General features: G+C 44.4%; 1 protein-coding gene across 1 annotated transcript in view; it reads right to left on the bottom strand.

The window, feature by feature from the left end:
- Positions 1-1,197: 1,197 nt before the first annotated feature.
- LOC309372197 (laminin subunit gamma-2-like) overlaps positions 1,198-23,502 on the bottom strand; it is a gene marked incomplete at its 5' end in the record, with an annotated part of 22,589 nt that continues 284 nt past the window's right edge. The window contains 15 exons of the mRNA XM_081915494.1: positions 1,198-2,840; positions 6,006-6,105; positions 6,210-6,368; positions 7,687-7,886; positions 9,538-9,652; positions 9,895-10,044; positions 10,355-10,499; positions 13,593-13,730; positions 14,475-14,554; positions 14,955-15,160; positions 16,779-16,935; positions 17,061-17,197; positions 17,947-18,150; positions 19,617-19,787; positions 21,364-21,666. Coding sequence (XP_081771620.1) covers positions 2,590-2,840; positions 6,006-6,105; positions 6,210-6,368; positions 7,687-7,886; positions 9,538-9,652; positions 9,895-10,044; positions 10,355-10,499; positions 13,593-13,730; positions 14,475-14,554; positions 14,955-15,160; positions 16,779-16,935; positions 17,061-17,197; positions 17,947-18,150; positions 19,617-19,787; positions 21,364-21,666 — 2,516 coding nt within the window. The 3' untranslated portion in view covers positions 1,198-2,589. The remainder of the gene's footprint in view (positions 2,841-6,005; positions 6,106-6,209; positions 6,369-7,686; positions 7,887-9,537; positions 9,653-9,894; positions 10,045-10,354; positions 10,500-13,592; positions 13,731-14,474; positions 14,555-14,954; positions 15,161-16,778; positions 16,936-17,060; positions 17,198-17,946; positions 18,151-19,616; positions 19,788-21,363; positions 21,667-23,502) is intronic.

The following is a 23,502-nucleotide window of genomic DNA, read 5'->3' as shown; positions in this document are numbered from 1 at the left end:
GTTATGCTTATGGTTAGGGGGGAGGGGAGAGAGAGCAGGCGGAGCATAAATCTGGATGCTGCTGATGGGATTGGTTTGGAAAGAGTTGGCAAAAGTGTCAGGCTTTGACCCACACATCAAAGGAGTGGGTTTTCATTGCAGGGTGGGGATGGGGGGGGGAGAGGGAGGGAAGGTGACTGTTTTACATTACTTGCAATTTTAAACCGTAAAATTCGCTTTGTTTAAAAAATAAAGTTTTAAAAGGAAAAAAAAAAAGATTTGAATATGCTAGAGTTAGGTCATTGTTGCTAAAATGGTCATGGCCAAAAACAAAACAAAATGTTTAAAAGGATGTAATAAAAAGAAAATTACACTAATGAAATTTGTGTTGACCTTCACTACTGTTTCCGTTTACTAGGTAAATTTCTGTGGTTTGCAGCATAGCAACTAGTTAATGGGACTTTAGAGAATAGTTTGCTGGAAACAAGCACAGCTTAACAACCTTATTTTATTTTCACTTAGCAATTATATTAAAATAGAATTCTGCCGCTCCCTTCTTCATTTGTTGTAGCAAAGGTTGATAGATGGCTGGTTATGTGTTGTTAAAGCAGCATGCTGACATCATCTGCTGCTGCCTCTCCCGGCGACAAACAGGCTTATTCGCAGCACAGAATCCCATGTAAAGGTCTGCTGAACAGGGAAAGGCAGATTAGTCCTAATCCAGAGACGTATCCAGTAAGATTTCCATGTGCACCTGGGTTTTTATTGTGCTTTTATTTCTGTAGCACAAGAACTCTCCCATGTAGCATCAGAAGCTGATTTCAGACTCTGGTGGGAGAGCAGTTGCTAGAGGAGGGCCTTTGTGTGTAAAACACAAGAAGCTTTGACCTCTTCTGGACTGAAAGTAAATGACGGTTGTCTGGCAACTACAAGGTGCTGTCTTTCATCTGTTTTGTGGACTGAGCAAAGAAGCTGGCCAGGCTGATGCCAGGACTAATCACTAGGTTGCAGTGGTAGAATGGTTGAGGGATGATCACAGAATCAAGGCATTGACCAGGATCCCTCCGTCGCTGGGGCAGGCTGCAACTACCTTTATCCAAAGTTAAAGTCGATTTCGCCACCACTAAAATGTTCACACTGTACGGGGCGGGGGAAGCGGGGGGAGAGAAGTTTCCAGAATGAGAAACACAATTAAGGAAATAAGCAGCCTTCTCAAACCATGGGGATTCATTATTTATTTTGCCCTTTTCACCTAACCACAACAGAATACTTGATATTTAGCACCATTATACACGTGTATGAAGTACTGTTCGAAGCACTGTTTATTTTTCCAACTACAGCCTTGAACGATAACTTAAAACAGAGTTATAAAATGGAAACCAACAGAATTCTCCAGAGGGATTTTGTCTGTCTCCCGCAAGAAAGTCTGTCCCTCCTTTCACTGAGATGGTGATTCAAAACAAGAAGCTTAGGCTGCCATCCTGGACCCAGTTACCTGGGGGGGGGGGAGTTCTATTGCATTCAGTGGGGCTTTCTTGTGAGTATAGATAGGCTTGCACTGCTAGGCAATTTTACTAAGCTATAACCTAAGGCCAGGTAGGTGGTTCTCACTATATAGCCACATGAGGTTAACAAAACACTCTTGAGCTTGTTGTAGATAATCTACCAGAGACACCCCCATTTTCATTGTAAAAAATGGGAGGAGAAATGAAGCAAGAACATATTAAATCACCATTGCTGCCACAGGCTTCTACAAGCCTATATTTATTTTCTACAAGTAACTCTCAGGGCTTCCCCTGCCCCCCCCCCCCTGAGGGACTTTGGGGACTGTAGTTTGATTAGAGTATTGAGAATATGCTGTTCGATATCACTGATTTCCCAGAATTCCTGTGGTGAGGCAATGCTACTGAACCAGTTTTAGGCCTATGCAAGCTTTCAGTGGCCAAACTTATCCCATCCTTGAAGTTAAGAAACATTAGATGCTAAGAAAGATTTTCAGAAGGAAAAGCAGCCTGCGAGATTCTAAGTGGGAGAGTGAGAGTTAAGAGTAATTTGTGGTAATAAAAAGGTTTTAATGTAGCATAAGTTAATTTAGCTGGGTTTAACTTCCATCTTATTACATTAGATCAGGCTGGGAGAAAGGAAGGCTAGGATGGCGGACACGTAGTTGGGAGTTCAGATTCAGCTGCTGGCTCCGATCTTTGAACTGCGGCCACACACTAACCCAGAGCACATACCTTCTCCTAATATATTCAGCAATAATCATGTCTCTCGGCACACCGGTTTCTTTAAATTCAGCTGCTTTGTCGTGCAGCCTGCAGATGTCCCCCTTGCTTCCCAGGGGTGGGACAACTAAGATAAACTTGATGTCTCCATGCTTGATGCACCAAAGTGGAACTGCTGCAACATAAACCAGAATGATGCGCCTGCTCTTCCAGCCTGATGAACGGAACTTGAAAAAGATCTATTCAGCAGTCACACGTGGCTTTTTGAGTCCTGAGAGGCTTGGATCTTTTGAAGCACTCAAAACCGTTTGCCTAACTCTGATGCTTTGTGTATCCAAGATCTAGCAGAGTACATGGAAGTCTTCTGTCCCAGCTTCCAAAGGCTTCAAGGTTTCTCAATGGGAGGTATGTTGTAGCAACTTGGGGGAAGACTATCCCGGATTTCCTCCAGGTTCTTGATATCATCAAGGATCTCAGTAATGCTCCATTCCAGTGTCTGAATCCGAAGTTTCTGACGCCTGGCTGTTTCCTCCAGTTGCACCATCAGTTCTTTCAACTGGTTGTTTCTTGTTCTGACTTTACTTAGGTTCGTTTCAAGCATGATCACACCTTGTTCATCCACAAACTCAGGTTGGTCTATACGAGGAGGTAAAATAAAAGGAGAACTCAATAGCAAAACCTTCTGAGCAAGCATCCCTCAATCTAGTTGGTTGTTGAAGGAGCTGTCCCATAATCCACAAACCCAAGACTTTATTATAGTGTTGCCTAAACTTCTGATAGCCAAAGCCCACTTTTGTCTGAATTAAATTTAGAGGCAGGTTCACTCTACTTTCAAAACACTGACTTTTAGAGGCTGAAGGCAGCAGGTACCTCCTACACCTTCAGAGGACTCTGTGTGAGAAACTGTTTCAATCCCTGGTTGGAAGAAGGCACATCCAGAGCAATGATTCCTGGAGGGATGCAATAGACAGTTTCCTCTGAAGGGAGGTGATCGAACCAACAGGTAGTGCAGAGATGCTGTGTAAGTTTCCAGAGAAGGACTGGGAAGTAGCCAATTTAGGGATCAGAGAAGCATTCACTTAATTCCAGCTTCATTCACAAATCCCAGTTTGACACAATCAGTTACAGTAATTAAGCCTATTGTCCATTGACAAAACTGCCATTGTAATGTTATTTATTCACTTATGGATCCCGGATTCTAGAAGAAGATCATCAGCTTTATTTAATAGGTGCACATCGTGATTCAGAAGTGGTCAATAACCCTGGATTCTCTGCTACCCCTTGCTGAAAACTGACCCTAAATTAGAAGACCTTAGAAAGGCTTTCATTAAGGTACCGTAAGTTTCCAAACAATGTTCTCCATTGTATTTGGGACATTTTTAATGATACTAAGCAATCTGTGATTTTGCATTTGTGGATAGATTTTGAATTGTAGACCGTTATTTGTTTAATCAACAAAAACAGTTTTATTGTAGTAAATAAATATGCAGCCATAGACAACAAACAATGTTGTCATCAAATTGCGAGAAATTGCGAGAAACATATTGTCATCAAATTGCAAGAAACATACTGTCTCTCTGCAGTTGTAGCCAAGAAAATCCAATCAAAGCTTCTCCAAAAGGCTTAAATTTATTGTGATGGCAATCGCGTAGTATGAGTGGTAAAATTTATGACAGGAATTTCCCTATCAGTCACCCAAGCTATTTATAAATCTTGTCCATGAGCTACCCTGTGATGTTTAATTCGGTAATTTTATGCTCATAAAATTTCTAACAGACTGCAATTTGTGATGACTTAATGTTGTTTAAAAAACTTGATACAATCTTATTTATTTAGTGACATTTGCATTCCACTCTGCTCCTCACTTGCTGGCAACAGAAATACACAAGCTAAATGATGCTAAGCAACTTCTCCAGAAGCACCTGCATTTTCCCCACAAGTAACCGGATTTCTCCTGTCCAAGCAATTTGAGAACGTTATGACTCCATCTACGACATGTGCTTGCCCCACTTAACATCCACAGCCTGGATGGGATATCTTAATTTGGCACACGTGCGCAGAGTCCGGTGCGCGCACTACCAATGTTACATGGCAGTTCCCCTTGCCATGCATATTGGGCCTGCAGACATTGAGCTCTGCATACAAAGCCTTTCAAAAGGCTCTGTGTGTGATACCCGGGTGTCAGACAGGACAGGTATGCATAACTCCTCCCATGCAAATTCATACTTACCTGAGGGGACTGTATAAACTGCTATGTCACAGGTGTGTGATCATGGGTGTGATTCTTATAACTGAAATAACCAGCAGCCTCAAAAGAGTGCAATTTATCACACAACAGTATTCAGTCCTGCAGCTTCATGAACTGGTCCTGGTGCATGTAATGTGTTAGAAATGAAAAGATCTTGGATCTGAAGTCCTAACATTGGTAACGAGTTAAAACCACAATATGCTTTGACACACCGCAAAATGCTGCACATATTGAAGAGCAGCTGGTATGTGGAAAAATATAAGGCCACTCCTAGGGCGCAGAAATATGTTCCCACAGCAAATGTATGTTTGCAATCCCACATTTGCCAAGATAATGTGAATGTGGAGAGGGTAAAGGATCAACAGGGATTCAGCACTCCAGTCTCCTGCTTGCGTATTCTCCCCACATACAGCCTGACCTCTCATTCGTGTTTCAAGACCACCACTGGGTTAGGGACTCTCTCATGATGAGTAGTTCACAGATCCCATGGTTTCATCATACAAGGGGAATAAAAAGCTATCAGTTAAATTTTATGTCTTTATTTGAACCCATAATGTTTTGTCCAGTTGTGTTTTAGACTTCTTCATCCTATGTAGCGGCCTCTAGATTTCTCTCTGCAACAGCGGGGGCATCTGTACAGGACCCGACACAACAGGGATTTTCATTGTGGGACAGTTGCATGTGGTGCCTCAATCTAGGCTGTCAGTGCCCAGCTAATCCTTAAGTACAGTGGTACCTTGGTTCTCAAACTTAATCTGTTCTGGCAAGTCTGTTCGACTCCTGAAACCATTTGAAAACCAAGGCTTCTGATTGGTTGCAGGAGTTTCCTGCACCCAAGCGGAAGCAGCATCGGATGTTCGGCTTTTGAAAAAGGTCCACAAACCGGAACACTTACTTCCAGGTTTGTGGCGTTCGGGAGGCAATTTGTTTGACAACTAAGCCATTCAAGAACCAAGGTACCACTATACTATATATTTCAATCAATCAATCGATCTCATATGATTAAGCTATCAATAGAATAAATATTTTTAGTCAATTACCTTTCACCAGTAAATTGATTATTTTTGTGTATCATCAGAACTTCAACAGAGATACTGAAGAATATGAATGCCACCTTTATTTCTTTTTGATCCCTTCTCACTAGAACCAAAATGGCCTCCAAAAGTGAACAAGTCTGCCCTTAATGGTCTTTTTTTTTTTAAAAAAAATATTTTTTATTTGATTTTACAAGCGTAAAGTTATAACAATACCAAGTACATATACACCTTTAGAGATTTATCTGAATCTCCAGACTTCCCACCATTTCCTCCATTGTTAACATTTTCAGCTGCGTATTATTTCATGATCTATATTTTGAATCTCTCCATATTGTCCATAGTAATTGTTACATTGCAAGTGTTATTAAAATTCTAAGCCTGCCCGTAATATTCAGCTGCACCAACAAACATTTGCTCCCACCTACTCTAACTGGTTCCTGCTTATTTCTTCCAACTCTACGATTCTGTGCTGGAATAATGTTTCCAGACTTAACAGGAAATAGAACGGCTTCTTACCCATCGTGCGCAAAACATCATCCAAGGCACGGAGGACTTGTTGGACTGTGCTCCCAGCAGCACTGGCATCCGCCCGGGCACCCTGTGACGCCTGACCAACCTGAAGAAGCCGCAACAATCAAACGTATTATTAGCCGGCCTTCCTCCCTCAGCAGGTTCCTTTAAAACCCCTTTTAATAAAAAGGCAAAAAGCTGCACACTCACTTCCTGAGCTCTGGTTGTATCCATGCCAACCTCCAGCTCCTTCCTTTGTAACTCGCTCTCCACACGTCTAGCCTCATCCCGCAAAGAAATGATTCCTTTCTCCAGGACTAATACTCCATCTGCTGTCCTGTTTGCTTCCATGGCCAGCCTTCCTATCTCCTGCAAAAGAAAGCCAGCCAACCGCACAATTATAAGGTCAGAATCAGTGGCAATGCAAAGAAGACTAAGACAGGAGTTACGGGCAGGTGAAGGAAAAGCCTTGGTGGCTTGAGGTGCAGAAACAATGAGCAACTGCATTAGGTAGATGGTAAAAAACCACATGTATCTGTGTATACAACCAGTACTTACACTCTGTGTACTGGCGAAAGAGGGGCATGTCATGTATGATCACATTTCATTACATTCTGGTGCAGATGTAGCCACGTGGCTCCTTCCATCAGCTCCAGCTAGCTTGGTCAGGGATGATAGGATTGGCAGTCCAAAAACATATAGAAAGCACCACATTGGCTAACCTTGTTGTAGTCTGTGTAATGTTTATATTTTACTTCTCTGTAAATTGTATTGAGACATATTGAGTAGTAGTAGTAGTAGTAACAATAATAATAATGCTACAGAGTATTAGGGTCAAGCTCCTGCAAACCACCTCTAGCTGGGCTACAGCTAAGGATGAAAGGTACTGTGGAGGCAAAGTCCAGAAGTCCTCTGCCAGCAACTTACTAGCTGGTCTCAGTCAAACCCCACCCCCATCCTACTAACCTGCCTCACAGGGATGTTGTAAGAATTACTGCATAACAGTGTACATGTAGCAATTTGAATTCTCCAAGTGCTGTGGAAATGCCATATGGTGTACAGCTAGGGTTGCCATATTTCAAACAGTGAAAGTACAGACAGAAAAATGTTGAGCTATTTTTATGAGAAATCGGCTACCATACGTCCGAATTTTCCCAGACATTTTTCTGATTTCCATATGGACACTGCTGCTGACTGCAGTATTCCGGATATGTACCGGAGACTCCGGACATATGGCAACCCTATGCACAGCATATCTCCCTGCATTTTAGTTTACGTAGTTTTGAGATAACAATGTTATCCAACCGAGCAGTTTGAAAGCACGTCAAAGTGCAAGTAGATAAATAGGTACCGCTCCAGCGGGAAGGTAAATGGCGTTTCCATGTGCTGCTCTGGTTCGCCAGAAGTGGCTTAGTCATGCTGGCCACATGACCCGGAAGCTGTACACCGGCTCCCTCAGCCAATAAAGGAAGATGAGAGCCGCAACCCCAGAGTCGGCCATGACTGGACCTAATGGTCAGGGGACCCTTTACCTTTTATGCAACCTGAGCCTCCAGCAAACGTTGAATACAAGTCTGAATGAACAATTCCAAACCAGGCTGTTGCCAGCCAGGTATCCTTGATCCCACCCCTATTTCCTCACTGCAGATCTCTGGCGCTAACATACTTTCAGGCCCCCCCCCCATACCTGGTCGATGTCCCCCGCAATCTCCTTTGCTTCCCCAGCCATTCTCAGGGCTGCCTCTGCTTCTGTAGCTGCAGTGCCCAGGGCTGATTCTGCGATGCCTGTCTTCTCACTGGCTCTGGTGACCATGTTGCTGATGAACGGGAGCCTTTGCATGGCATCTTCAGCTTCTTTTCGCTTGTTCCCTACTTGAAGATCGAACCCTGCAAGCAGAAAGGGTGGGAGGGAACCCAACTGAATAAGGAGCCGTGTTAGTGCAGAGAGGGGAAGTCTGAGCCAAAAGTACTGAGCTGGGTTCTGGCCAGCTTCCAACAGCTTGTGCTTAAAATTTCAGGCAGAGAATTAGGGAGCAAGAACAGGGCAAGGCAGAGAACATGGAGGCTTTTCAAGCAGAGGCTGGGCAGCCAACCCTGGGGGATGCTCTAGCTCTGAAATTCCTGCATTTGGGATTAGACTGTGTGGCCAATGAGACCCTCTTCTTCTGTGATTTAGTGCAGGTGACCCTCTAATAGGGATGGGCAAATTTGTCAATTTTAGTTTCCCATTTTTCCAATCTTAAGCTCAGCTCTCCACATTTTCACAGCAACATTCACCAGCCTTTTAGGACAATTTCTCCTACTAAACTTTTTTTTAGTATTTTTGAAAAGCAATTTTGTATGTTATTTTCACAAATATATGCACTTGAGTTGACACTTTGCTTACTCATTTTTGTACACAGTGGTTGGTTGCAGAACTGCATTGCAAAATTCAACCAAGTGCAGTTTGGGGGGAATTGCTGAGTTTCAGTTTGTGTTCTGGTTTGAGAAGTAAGAATTAAGTGGCTTTTCATTAAAATGCAAACAAAATCAAATATCTCCCTCATCCCTACCCTGGAGTTTATTCATTATATTTACACCTTGCCAATGGCCTTGCAAGGACCTTCAGGACAGCTTCCAAAAAATAAAAAAGACCCAAACAAAACCCATGAAGCCTCTGAAAAAATCTAAAAAATAAATCTAAAACTAAAATCCAACTCCAACATTTAAGGGCAGCAAGCTGCAGCAGATTAAAAGTTTCCTTAAATCTGTTAACAATCAACAATCAGCGTCACCTTTCCTACTGAAATAAAACAGCTTTTCGTGGGGGAAATTCAGTGTTGCACTGCGATGATTGTTCTGTCAATGCTGCTTGCCCTATGGAACCATTTCCTCTCCTCCTCCCCCGCCCTCCACAGTTCTGGGGGTTCTCTCAACCATCCAGAGTGGATTTGGGGAAGCCACATTGTCTCAGGGAAGAAATTCCAAATCATGAATTTGAAAATGTGCAGGAACAGACAGCAAAAGAAGACGAGTGGGTCACATCTTCATATTGGAAGTCTCACCTTCATGGCCTCTAACCAAGTCAGTGGCAGACTTTGGGCTTTAAAACTTCAGTGGTGTCCTGTGTGGTGCCAAAATCCGGCACCCCTCTGCCCTCATCTTCCATTGCTCGTCACTGTTGTGGTGCCCTCTTGGCTCAGTGGGCAACCTGGTCACACTCCCCTAAATCCGCTTCTGACCAAGTTCTCCTACCCATAGAACCTGGCTGCCCCTTGATTGCCTATAATTCGCTATCTGACACTACACCAGCCTTTTCCAAAAGAACCAAACTGCCAAAACGAAGGGAAAAAAACCATTGCATTCTCTTTGTTTACACTATTTACATGCAAAACTGTTTTGATGCAAATTTCAATTTTATTTATGTTGAACTCTGGACATGGATGTCATTGCTTCTTCTGGCCTCCTCCTCAATGAACTCCCCACCCATTACTCAGAAAACCCGCCACCACAACACACCTGCAAATGGTTTAGACCCAGCAGTTGTCAAGCAACTCACCCTTGAGATTCTTCAAGATGCTGTCCACTTCATCAAAAGTGGCATTGCCAGCACTCAGTGCCTGCTGAGCTTTACTCTTGGCAAGGTTGGCACGAGACAGCAGTTGGACGGACACCTGCAACAAGCAAACAAAATAAATAGCATGAAAATACAGCCCCACTCCCAGATCTATAAAAATGCCCTCTATTGGAGAATTCAAGGACACTAATTAAAAATTAGTTTGTTTCTATTCCTTAAGTGAAATAGACATGCCGTAAAAAACGCATAAATGGCTAGGAATGGATTAAAGATCTCAGGGATCCCAGAGCCCTTTACCCAATAATGGTCTCCCTGATTGCTAATATGGATGTACTTTACCAGTCTGTCGTTCTGTCCTTTTTGCAAGAGGTCTTTGATCTCTTCCTCCCAACGCTCCGTGTTGCCTTGGAGCTGCTTGTATTCTGCAATGTACATTCCCGCTAAGCCAGTTAAAGACTCTGCTTTCTTCCGGAGCTGACCGGCTTCCTCCTGAGAAAAGCATCACTTGGTTCAGAACCCTTCACAGCTGTCGCAAAATGCAGCCTCTCTCCACCTCTAGCAAGACCACCCATATCTAAGAAGTGCAAACAACTGTTGACTAAATAAGGGATGGCGAACTGGTGGCCCTTCCAGGGTTGTTGGCACTACTGCTGCCATCATCCCTGATCACTGGCCACATAGCCTGGGGCTGATGGGAGTTGGACTCCAACATCTGAAGGGTCACATGTTGTTGAAAGAGAGAGTGCACATGCACAAACACACACACACATACACACACACACACACACACACCCCTCACCTGAAAGAAGCTTGTGTCGACCTTTGGTAAGCGAGCCAGAGAGTCAAGCACCATCTGACTACTCTGGTAGACCCTGTCAGCATCAGATGCAGCTTTGCCAGCATCAGCCTCCAGTTTGCTTGAGAGCAACTTTACCTCATCATATCTGAAATGGGAAGATAACTTTTAAGCCTAGGAGTGTGAAACTCCTTTTTTCCAAGAGGTATACCACATCACCAAGTTAATGTATGAATTCAGCTTTTGGGCTCTCCTATCTACCATGATTATTTGTGGCCAAAACATCCAAGCATGTTGTGGAGAGCCATTGTGGTGTAGTGGTTAAGAGTGGTAGTCTCGTAATCTGGGGAACCGGGTTCGCGTCTCCGCTCCTGCACATGCAGCTGCTGGGTGACCTTGGGCCAGTCACATTTCTCTGAAGTCTCTCAGCCCCTCTCACCTCACAGAGTGTTTGTTGTGGGGGAGGAAGGGAAAGGAGAATGTGAGCCGCTTTGAGACTCCTTAAAGGGAGTGAAAGGTGGGATATCAAATCCAAACGCTTCTTCTTCTTGTGATTCTCATAAACCACAGGGATTTTGAGGACAGGCAATGACTGATTAACGTGTATCCAAAAGAGCCATGAACATGCATGCGCTGAACCTGGAAGTGACCCCAAAATGTCACTCAATGCGTCACAAAAAGGACAGAATGGGGGCAGGGTGGACCGGGGTTGGGGTGCATTTATCTGCTCTCCTGACGCACATGGGGGACAGGAGCCAGTCATTGACTGTCTTCTAATTCTGAGAGCCCCACTAAGCCAGAGGGGAACCTCCATGATCTCTTTTGCTGTTCGAAGGAGAGACTCTTGTGCATGGCAATGCAAGGTTAGTCCATTGTAAGATACTACTTGAGTCTTTTCCGCATCTGATAGTTTATTCTTCATCATAATTCAGCACAAATCACTTGGTTCAAATCTCAACTCAGTCATGAATTCACAAAGTGGCCTCAAATGCCTCAGCTCCTTGCAAAGTCGTTGTAAAGAATTATCGAAAAATATGTCTGTGAGGAGCTTTGAATATTAAAAACACACTATATAAATAGCAAGTATTACTATAATTATATATTATTATAAAAAGTATAGTAAATGCAATAATATGTTATTATAATAAAAATAAGGGACATGTTTTAACATCACTCTTAAACATCCGGTTTACTGTGACATGAATTATTCAGTTGACTTGATCAGATCTAGTTTGTTAGTTTTTGCCAACTCTGAAAATTTCCATCACATTTTCTTGGAGTTTTTTTCCCTGGGAAAGGAGAGTTCTATTACCCATCTATATTCAACTTAACAGCATATAAAAGGTTGATAACGAACACAGTACCCTCAGTTCACACAAAATAACCAGTAATATGTCCCATGTGGAGATCATAATCACGCCTCGTGGTCATATTCTTTCTATAAAAGCCTGTCCATAACATTCCCCCACATTTCAGCATCTGTAAGAAGCAGAACTCTGGGCAGGACACGGCATATATGGAAAGAGCAAACTTGAGTCCCAATTAAAGCTGGGCTCCCCAGAAGCACTCTAATCTCTCTTTTATAGCTTCACTAACCACGCTACAGAACTTTCTCCCATAAAAGTCAATAGCTGCCATTTACTCTGACAGAGAAAAAGGCCAATGCTGAGCCTGGGAATCAGTTATGATGAAGGGAAAACCTTTCACCAGCTCCAGGTGTGTGGGGGCAAGGAGGGGCTTGGGCAAGCTGCCTCCAAAAGCACCCCCTCATCTGTTGTCACCTCTGCCCATTCACCTGCCCTCTCTTTCCTGGTCCCTGCCCCTCACACTTATCACTGTTTTCTCACTCAGAGGAGGTGAACAGGAAGTGAAAGCAGCCTATGAATGTTTTCATAAATTACATGAAAAAAATAGGTTCCCAGGGCTTCGCTTGGCTTAGTGTAGATTAAAATCCCACTGGCAATTAGAATGCTCTCCACAGACTTATTAACTGAACAGACACCAAGAAGTAATGAATTATTAGGAACCGTTTAAGGGAGGCGGGAAGTCAAGTTACAAATCAGGGAGACGAGCCAAAGGGTGTAAAGATGTATAACTGAAAATGTTTGTTTTTTATTTTGCTTTTTATGTTTTTCTTTTTTCCTCTTTTCTCTAGTTTTCTTTTGAATATGCAACATTGAATACGCAATGCATTTCTAATATGGAATATGTAATCAAAATAAAATATATGCATAAAAAAAGAAGTGAAGGCAACCAAGCAGAGGCAGCCAGGAGGTCTTGGCCAACCTGATGCCCTCCAGAGGGCACCAGTTTGGGGAAGACTGCTTGGGAGTTGGACGTGGGAGATGTAGAGTGACAGGCATCCTTCATGCTGAACCTGCCTGATACCTGGTAGCTCAATCATCATGATGAGAGGCCTCCCTCAGAGGGATGCAACCTGTCTCTGTGTCAGGGGTGGGGAACATGTGGCCTTGCAGACGCTGCCAGGCTCCAACTCCCGTCTGCAATCTTGTGGGCCTTTATCTTAAGACATGCATCCTGGTAGTAAACATATATTGCTCCTTGCGATAAACATTATTGTGGTAAGCAGCTCCGAATTTGGAATTGCATTACATCTGCATCACATGCACCAAACAGGATTTGGAGCCCCTGTTAACTGACCTCTCGCTCCCTTGTCTTTGGTGTTTCCTTTGTTTCGCCTGTTCTTTTCACCTAAGTGCTTTTCTTAATCTACTAAGCATTTTTCCTGTTGGGATTCCCCTTTTGGATCTTAATCAAGCTGGGAATTGGGGACTTTCCAAGCTTGTCATTTAAATCCTCTTGTCCCTTATGTGTTACTGACAACAATGGTCAACTTATGGTAAGAATTGCACCCCAGTCAGAGAACAATGGACTAGGAAATGCTTAAGCCCTCATCAATATTGTCACTTAATGTCAACAGTAAGCTTCCTGTACCACTATTAATTCTCTATTAATTTTTACCCTCAATCCAGATTTTCTCATGCGCTCCTTTTTGGAGAACCATGGAGAATTAAAAGAGGTACAGGAAGCTTATTATCCACATTAAGTGACCTGGGTTTTCCTTATCCCAGGAAAAGCTCCAGTCCTATTTCAAAATGCTTTTAGCAATCATGATAATAATATCATGAAATAATGATGATGGGACACGAAGTCAACCGAGAAGAGAAAAGGAACATTCCCTGCACTGAAAAAGCATTCAAAGCAGCATAGTTGGACATACTTTTTGTGGAGCCCTGGCACAGAGTTCACCAGGATGTCTCCTCCACTCGCAGACGACTGCAGCAATCCCAGTGCCTGCTCTGAGGCCTCTGCCGCTGCCCTGGCTGCTCGCTCAACAGTATCTGCCAGCTGCATGTGCCTAGAAGGCAAAAAGAGAAGATATGGGAAAGGGGGGGAGAGGATGATTCACAGGCAGCACCCCACCTTGTCTCTAACCTAAATAGCATGATACAGCATTATAGTTAGCTACTTGGAGAAGTTTTTACAGCCTGCTCAATCCCAGGAGCAGGGTTCCAAGGGCTTGGATCCTAAGACCCACAAGCAGAGTTGTGTGTGTGAAATCAGCTTCCCAAATCCTCTTCATAACTTCAGCTACCTGTGTTTCCTACTATGTAAACGACAGGAAGCTTTGGCTTTGCACACTCCCTCTTCCCTACCCTTCTCTTTCATGCTTGCAAGCTTTTGCTTCCAGTCTTAAACAAACCACCATTTCCTGTGACACATAACCTGGGAAACTGTGGTTTGTTTTCTTATGTCTGAAACAGGCTCATGTCCTTTGTGTGCTGTGGCCACAGAAATTGGCAGTTGCTGATTAACATATGTTAAAATAATGCCACTTCCATCAGAAAGTCAAGGTCTGGCATTCGAGAACCATCATCAATGGGAATTAACTAGCAGCTAAAACTACCTTCACAGGAGACCCCTGGAAATTGGAGTAGTTTCCTTGTCTAAGGGCAAAGGCAAGTTGGTAACCATATCTGCACTTCACTGTTATAAAATTATTGCTCCTTTTTAAAAATGTTAGGTCTTGATGTTTTCAACACCAAGTCCAGTGACAGAAAGTATGTTAGGAGCAGCCTAGTGAAGATTATTATCAACTCACCTGTTTGCCAACTTCATGGCTTCTTGTGCCAGGATTAAAAATTGGTTTGACCCTCCAGGGAGGTCTAAAGATGGAATAATCTGCATGGGGAAGAGAGAAATATCAATGTGTACTTCCAAGAAGCAGAGGATCCTATGCTGTGTTCCACAGCTCAGCATAATTACACTATAATTACACTATAGCCCATGGGTTCTTCGGCTTTCCACCCTCAGGGCCCACCAGAGAGCTAAAAGCCTCTCAGCTCCACCAGTCACAAAACAGTGCATCTCAAAGTGTTTTTACTCATTCTCTGTAATTTCTTCTCTCTGTCTCCAAACCCCTGGCATTGGGCAGGCCAGAGCAGCACTGGTAGGAATTCAAAAGGGGTATGCAGTGTGTCCCATAGACATATGATACATTGCACCACACACCCTTTGCTAGGCATTTCACTAGCAAATGACAATAATGCACAAGACAGTATTTCAGAACGCAGATACTTGCCACGCTTCCCATCTTTGCCTTGCTCTGCTCCAAATCCAAGCGAGCTCTCGCAACAAGCTTCCTGGCATTTTCTGCCTGGCTCTGGTACTGACCACCCAAAGACTGCAACCTGTTGGCAGTCTCCGTGATCTCCTCCAAGCGGGTCCGGTAGGTGGACTCTTGAACTTTCATCTTGGACAGGCGGCTCCCCAAGGACCTGTCAGAAGCTTGGACATGAAGAAAGGATAATGTTTGACATTAGGCTGGAGAATGCAACATAAATGGGCGCATGGTTGGTGGTGGACAAACAGAGAAACAATTCATACAATCTGGGGGAGATCCCCGCTGAGAAGAGGAGAGTTCATCTGAATATTCTCAGTTCTGCCACACTAAGTAGTCAGAAGCAGGGGAGAGAATGGACACAGACATGGAAAACTGCTTAACGTTATGACATGAATCATGAATTGAGGGGAAAGACCATGGCTGCGTACATATGGCTGGCTTAAGACGCAGCAAAGTAGCCTGCTCCCAGCTGCACTGCAACATACCCGAGCCAGTCATTGTATGCATCAGTATGGCTGGATGTGTTTTCAAGCTGCTGTCTGCCTATACCACTGGGCAGAGAGGGGGCAGACACGCTTTGTCTTTACAAGGCTAACATTTTAAAATTGGATCAACGTTGGCGGTTTTGGGGGGGAGGGGATGCATCGAAATGCTGTATTTCTCAATAAGCTACAGGCGGGTGTGGATTGTGACTAACATATGTACATGCCTTCACAAACAAGAAGAGGGAGTGCCCTGGTTGCAGAGTCCGTGGGCGGGGGGACACAGCTCAGTGGCATAGCATGTGCTCTGAATGCAGGAGGTCTCTGCTTGAAAGCCTAGCACCACCAATTTAAAGGGCTGGGGAATACACACATTCACAAAAACATCACATTTTAGAACACTTTTATACCACTGGCAGTCCTCCTTTTTCTGCCTTCTAAAAAAATTAAGTCCCAGGAGATAGAAAAATAAGGCTTTCATATATTGTGTGTTCAAGAGGGTTGTGTCTTAACATTTTGCTTTTAAGAACTTTTTCTAGATACAGTGGTACCTCAGGTTACAAACACTTTGGGTTACAAACACTTCGGGTTACAGACTCCGCTAACCCGGAGATAGTACCTCGGGTTAAGAACTTTGCCCCAGGATGAGAACAGAAATTGCACGGTGGCGGCGCAGCAACAGTGGGAGGCCCCATTTAGTGGTACCTCAGGTTAAGAATGGTTTCAGGTTAAGAATGGACCTCCGGAACGAATTAAGTTCATAACCAGAGGTACCACTGTACTGATGTTTTTGTGTGTGGACATGATTGAACCAAAATTAAGCATTATCAAATCCCATTGATTCAAATGGGGAAAAATAAACATCTATTTAAACCTCTGTGGCTGCACTCAGCCACTTTTCTTCCTCAGTTCTCTTATAATTGCATCAGACCCTCCAAGTGTCCCTATTTTCCAGGGACGTCCCTGATTTAGAGAAGCCGTCCCAGTTTCCGATTTGATCCTGGAATGTCCCACATTTCCTTAGGATGTTCCTATTTTCACTGGAGAAATGCTGGAGGGTATGGAGTTATCCCATGCCCGAGCCAACTGAAGGCAGCCCTGTATAGGGAAGTTTTTTTAATGTTTAATGTTTTATTATATTTTTATATATGTTGGAAGCTGCCCAGACTGGGCAACCCAGTAAGATGTGTGGGGTATAAATAGTAAAATTATCATTATGGAATGGGACGTCCCTATTTTCATCAGAGAAAAGTTGGAGGGCATGTCACATTCCAGGGGGATCTCGAAAGGCTCAAGTTACCTTGTAAGCTCTGGGCCTCCCTCAGGACTTGCTGGAGCATCTCCTCTGCCTCTCCCATTTTCCTCTCCAGCTCTGCCTTATCTCTTGACTCTCCACCAGTAAGAACCTGAGAGACCAGCACTTCAAGGCCCTGCAGTTGCTGGAGGTACTGGTCTACCTGGAAACAAGGTAGGAGAACTCTGTGAACGAGTAACGGAAAGACATGAATACAAGGCATGCAAAGACTTACACAATTGATAGCTATAGTCTTTGGTAACGAAAGTGCAAGAGGGAAAAGCCAACCTGAGTCTTCACTTGGTTGTAGCAGGCTGGGCAACGGGTGTGTTCGCAGCTCCGCCCTTCGAACCCTGGCTTGCAAATGCAGCTCCCATCACTGTGGCACCGTGATGGCTCAGAACTCGCAGAATTGCAATTGCAAGCTGCGTAGAGTAAGAAAAAGCATAAGGTCAGGAGGGGATAAACATAATGTATCTCAAAATGCATATTATCTCTCATATTTTCAAACATTAATTTGAAAAGTGTGGGATCAAGTCAGAGGGTGGGATTCACCTAACAAGTCCACATGCTACAACCTCCCAATAGTATTAGTAGTTTCTGTGTCGTGCCCTAACAGACAGAGTGTTTGACTGACTTGCCAACAGATGCAGGAACTTCAACCATCTAGAGCAGGACTTGGAAACCTCCAGATGTTGTTGTACTCCAGTTCCCATCAGGAGTCAGTCAATGATCAGAAATGATGAGAGTTGGATTCTAACTGCATCTTCTCCGCATCCCTGATCAGCACTGGATTTAGGGCAGTGCATATGGTTCCCATGCACAGGGTGCTGAGCTGAGGTGCCACAAAACTAGGAAGATTAATAATTGAGAGGATCCATTCTGGGGCGCCCAATTTTGACCTCACACAGGGCACCATATTATGAGAGATTACAAAGTCTGTCCCTGCCCTGATCTAAAGGCAGCTCCGCAGGTCACAGCTTTGTTAGAGAGTTACATTACTCACCCAGGTAAGGCATTTGATGTGACAGTAGGAGTGATTTGTGTGAGCTGTTTTATCCCTGGAAGGGAAAGGTTTGTAAGCAGCCCTTTGACTCCCCCGATTGTTCCAAACCCAGTTTGGTTCCAAACCCAGTTTGGCCAGCATTGACTTGCATGAGATGATGATCTATACCTCGGCATTTCTCTGCTGGGTTGATGGATGAAGGATTTCCAAAGAATCCGTCCTTGCACTTGCACTCTCCTGTCAAGTGGTTGCAAATCCCAGAAGCATTTGGGTCAACACTGCTACACTGGCATGGCTGGCAGGGACGTGCCTGGCCGTTCTGACCCAAGGGGTCGCCAAAATAGCCATTGGTACAAAACTCACAGTGAGAGCCTGAGAAGAAAGGGAAGAAGGAAGGACAAGCAAGTGATACCTTGAGCAAGCAATGCATGAACTGCCTCTGAACACGATGCTGGCAATCCTGAGCATAGGGTGCCGACAGTCCTGCTCCACCCCTAATTTTCACAATCCACTTATGAACTGTCCACAAAAATTGTTGCAAGTACCACAAATGGAACCGAAGGGGGGGGGGGGAGGTTTCTCCTGGTTTAGTTGTGCTATAATGCAAGAGTGGCCCTCCAGGCAGCAATAATGCAGTTACATTAAGCACCACATAACAACTTATAAAGTTGAATAATGTGTGGATGCTCCAGTACAAAGCTTCCTCATATGTACTTTTATTGCATCCATGTGATGCCACATTCAAAAATACACCAGTCTGGAGGAGCCCTGACTCTCTGGGCCTGACTTCTGACTTTATCCCTGATGCAAATCCTGGTTCATCTTCAGTCTAGCTGCCTGGAGCTCAGGCCCACTGACAATGACTAAATTTGATGAGAATCAGGAGGTGGGGAATGTGGATTTCATGATGGTCCTTCTCTTTCCCTGCCTGAGTCAAGGTCTGCCTGTGTTGGTGCTGTACCACCGAGACGACAGATAGGGAGTTCACATGGCTAATGTGCCTACATGCAAAAGCATTCCTTCCACCCTGAAAAACAGATGTCAGGGCAAATGTTATAATCTAGTCTTCTCCCTTCAATGCTAGTTTTATATGTGAATGGATAGTATATGGGTGCATTCCCACCCCCTTTTTGGCAAAAAAACCCTCTTCCCTCTGTTCTCCATTATTTTTCTTTATTGCAGTGCATTTAAGCATGATCCCCTACATCAGGCTTCCTCAACCTCGGCCCTCCAGATGTTTTGAGACTACAATTCCCAGCATCCCTGACCACAGGTCCTGCTAGCTAGGGATGATGGGAGTTGTAGGCCAAAAACATCTGGAGGGCCGAGGCTGAGGAAGTCTGCCCTACATGTTCTCTCAAACGGTACAGCACAGGCATAGCGAGGACATGGGCCGAGAAATCCAAGTCTCCACAGAATATTGAAAAAGTGGTGGTGGGAAGTGCAATTTGAAGGAAAGAAGTGGTGGGTGGTGGGGTAAAGGAAGCTTAACGATTATCCCGCACATAGCTCTCCCCCTGCAATCCCAGCCCCCAGCTGAACGCTTTTCTTCAAGCATGCAGCTGGGAATCCCGATGGGGAGGGGCTGGGTGGGCAAGGGGAGTGCAGAAAAGAGTTAAATGCCCCTCTCCCACATCCCATCTTACCCCTGCAGATTTTTGCACGAGTGGTGGAGATTCAGGCTCACAAATCTGTGTCTGTCATGAACATCTAGCCCTGGGACACACAGTGCACACAACACAGCTTTTGCTATGCTCCTGTCCTTCCTTAGGGAAAGAAAAGCTGGCCTCAGAAAGAAGAAAATGCTGTCTGGTTAACCATCCGAATATGGGCATTACCTCCGGCTCCTGGAAGGCAATGACTGCAAATGACTTCCTGTGTCCCTGGCAGCACCGAACAGCCTTGGCCAGCTTGGCACGGGCATGGCTGGCAGCTCTGTGGGCTCCAGGGGAAGCTGTAAAAACCAGTTGGGCAGGTGGCACTGCTTTCATCTCCAGAATAGCATTCTCCTGGATGGAAGCAGAAAGAGAAAAGGAGCAGCCGGTTAGAGTGGAGCTTTACAATATATGTTTCCCATTGCCTGAGGCTCTTTGCACACCTTGCATTAGACCCCTGAGAGTCCTGGCTTTAAGGTTTGTTTCATTTGCGTAAATAAATGTTAGAAAATATGATAGTAAAGTAAAGATTCTGTGGGGAAAAGGGGAACATTAAAGTAGAAGTTGGTCTGCAAGATCTGTCAATTTCAGTTCCCCAAGTTCCTCATTCCTCCAGCCTTAAATCCAGTTCTTTGCATTATGCCCTATAGACATTACAGCAAGAGCAGGGAATATTGGTGTGTGAGAAAGAGCTCATCCCACAGCAGTTCAGTGGGGGGACACAATTATGGGGGATGAGGGCTTATCATGAAATCGCCAATCATTGGACAGCCTCATGAGGAATGGTTGAAGGAGCTGGGCATGTTTATCTTGGAAAAGAGGAGACTGGGAGGAGATATGAGAGCCATCTTCAGATATTTCAAGGGCTCTCACATGGAAGATGGAGCAGGCTTGTTTTCCCCTACTCTGGAAGTTAGGACTTGAACCAATGGCTTCAAGTTACAAGAAAAGAGATTCTGACTAAACATCAGGAAGAACTTTTTCGCAGTAAGAGCTGTTCAGCAGTAGAATGGTCTCCCTTAGAAGGTTGTGGACTCTCCTTCCTTGGAGGTGTCTAAGCAGAGGTTGGATGGCCATCTGTCATGGATGCATTAGCCGAGTTTCCTACATTGCAGAGGTTGGACTAGATGACCCCTGAGATCCCTTCCAACTGTACAATTCTATGATTCTATAATTTGTCAGCATGGGAGCTATTGAAATGAATGGGCGTGACTTAAGACTTTGGGTTTCAATGGGTCTAAGTGTGATTAACACTAGATATGACCCACTGCATCCAATCTGGGCCAGGCAGTGATAGAGAGGCAGAGACCTGTATCTCTGTGGTCCTCCTCCTGTGGCGGTGGGCCTTTAGACATTTCAGCAGCAGCACAGGATGTAACCCTGGGAAAGCATTTCCCTTGCTGTGTTGCTCCAATGCCTGAAGGTTACCTCCATCCCAACAAATATTAACCCAAATCCCCTCCATGACTATGTCTGCTGAGATTTTACCAGGAACTCTCAATGCAGAGTCAACTTCAAGACACAATGGACTGAATTTCCTTTCTGAAATCTTTAGAAGTCAACTCAGATTCTCAGGACTCAGAGGGTTTGCTCATACATCATCCTGGTGTGGATCCTACCTATGCAACACAATCCATCACACACTTTCCCATGTGCACACGAGTTACACATAGGCACTACGTACATCCTGAATGGCTGCATGCATATCCACATGTGCCATCCCAGCAAAACATTACCTTGTACATGAAGTGGGAGCTTCTCATGCCCATTCTTCCATCACATGAACAAGATCCCTAGCTGGATCACCGTGTAAAATAGCCCTAAGTGAGCTACTTGGTTTTTATATTAGAGACCTGCTTGTTGCCCAAACAAATAAATAAACAATCTGTCTGTCCACAATAATAGGCTCTTTGACTGTGGTTGATCCTACCAGTATCTGGGTCACAGATTCCTCCTCCCTGGCAGTTGCAGAGCACACAGTTGCTGAGAGCACCGAGTCCAGCAGGATCCTCTCTCTTGTACCCTGGGGCACATTTCTCACAGAACTGCCCCTGGTAGCCAACTGGACAGACACATTGCTCCACCCAGGATGCTGGAGTGCCAGAGGTTGGCTGCGCCGAATCCAAAAGGACATTACTGAGGTACCCTGTGCCTGAGCAAAAAGAAAAAGGAAGAACATTATAGTGAATATCCCCAAGAACACAACATAATAAAATACCACATATCCCAGTATCTCAACTGGATCATGTCTAAATCAGAACAGAGCTGACATTTGGGAGCAGATGTGGGGCACATCTACGTTACCATGGTTGTTGTTGTTTAGTCGTTCAGTCGTGTCTGACTCTTCGTGACCCCATGGACCAGAGCACGCCAGGCACTCCTGTCTTCCACTGCCTCCCGCAGTTTGGTCAGACTCATTTCTGTAGCTTCAAGAACACTATCCAACCATCTCTTCCTCAGTCGTCCCCCTTCTCCTTGTGCCCTCCATCTTTCCCAACATCAGGGTCTTTTCCAGGGAGACTTCTCTTCTTATGAGGTGGCCAAAGTATTGGAGCCTCAGCTTCATGATCTGTCCTTCCAGTGAGCACTCAGGGCTGATTTCCTTAAGAATGGATGCATTTGATCTTTTTGCAGTCCATGGGACTCTCAAGAGTCTCCTCCAGCACCACAACTCAAAAGCATCAATTCTTCGGTGATCAGCCTTCTTTATGGTCCAGCTCTCACTTCCATACATCACCACTGGGAAAACCATGGCTTTAACTATACGGACCTTTGTTGGCAAGGTGATGTCTCTGCTTTTTAAGATGCTGTCTAGGTTTGCCATCGCCTTTCTCCCAAGGAGCAGGAGTCTTTTAATTTCGTGACTGCTGTCACCATCTGCAGTGATCATGGAGCCCAAGAAAGTAAAATCTCTCACTGCCTCCATTTCTTCCCCTTCTATTTGCCAGGAGGTGATGGGACCAGTGACCATGATCTTCGTTTTTTTATGTTGAGCTTCAGACCATATTTTGCGCTCTCCTCTTTCACCCTCATTAAAAGGTTCTTTAATTCCTCCTCACTTTCTGCCATCAAGGTTGTGTCATCTGCATATCTGAGGTTGTTGATATTTCTTCCGGCGATCTTAATTCCAGCTTGGGATTCATCCAGCCCAGCCTTTCGCATGATGAATTCTGCATATAAGTTAAATAAGCAGGGGGACAATATACAGCCTTGCCATACTCCTTTCCCAATTTTGAAGCAATTAGTTGTTCCATATCCAGTTATAACTGTAGCTTCTTGTCCCACATAGAGATTTCTCAGGAGACAGATGAGGTGATCAGGCACTCCCATTTCTTTAAGAACTTGTCATAGTTTGCTGTCATTGACACAGTCAAAGGGTTTTGCATAGCCAATGAAGCAGAAGTAGATGTCTTTCTGGAACTCTCTAGCTTTCTCCATAATCCAGCGCATGTTTGCAATTTGGTCTCTGGTTCCCCTGCCTCTTCTAAATCCAGCTTGCACTTCTGGGAGTTCTCGGTCCACATACTGCTTAAGCCTGCCTTGTAGAATTTTAAGCATAACCTTGCCAGCGTGTGAAATGAGTGCAATTGTGCGGTAGTTGGAGCTTTCTTTGGCACTGCCCTTCTTTGGGATTGGGATGTAGACTGATATTCTCCAATCCTCTGGCCACTGCTGAGTTTTCCAAATTTGCTGGCATATTGAGTGTAGCACCTTAACAGCATCATCTTTTAAAATTTTTAATAGTTCAGCTGGAATATCATCACTTCCACTGGCCTTGTTATTAGCAATACTTTCTAAGGCCCATTTGACTTCACTCTCCAGGATGTCTGGCTCAAGGTCAGCAACCACACTACCTGGGGTATACGAGACATCCATATCTTTCTGGTATAATTCCTCTGTGTATTCTTGCCACCTCTTCTGGATGTCTTCTGCTTCTGTTAGGTCCTTTCCACTTTTGTCTTTTATTATGGAAATCTTTGTACGAAATGTTCATATCTCCAATTTTCTTGAACAGATCTCTGGTTTTTCCCATTCTATTGTTTTCCTCTATTTCTTTGCATTGCTCATT

The sequence above is a fragment of the Podarcis melisellensis genome, assembly GCF_964234715.1.
Source record: "Podarcis melisellensis genome assembly, chromosome: 6".
Classification (NCBI taxonomy): Eukaryota; Metazoa; Chordata; class Lepidosauria; order Squamata; family Lacertidae; genus Podarcis; species Podarcis melisellensis.
This window is presented reverse-complemented; position numbering and strand designations above follow the sequence as displayed.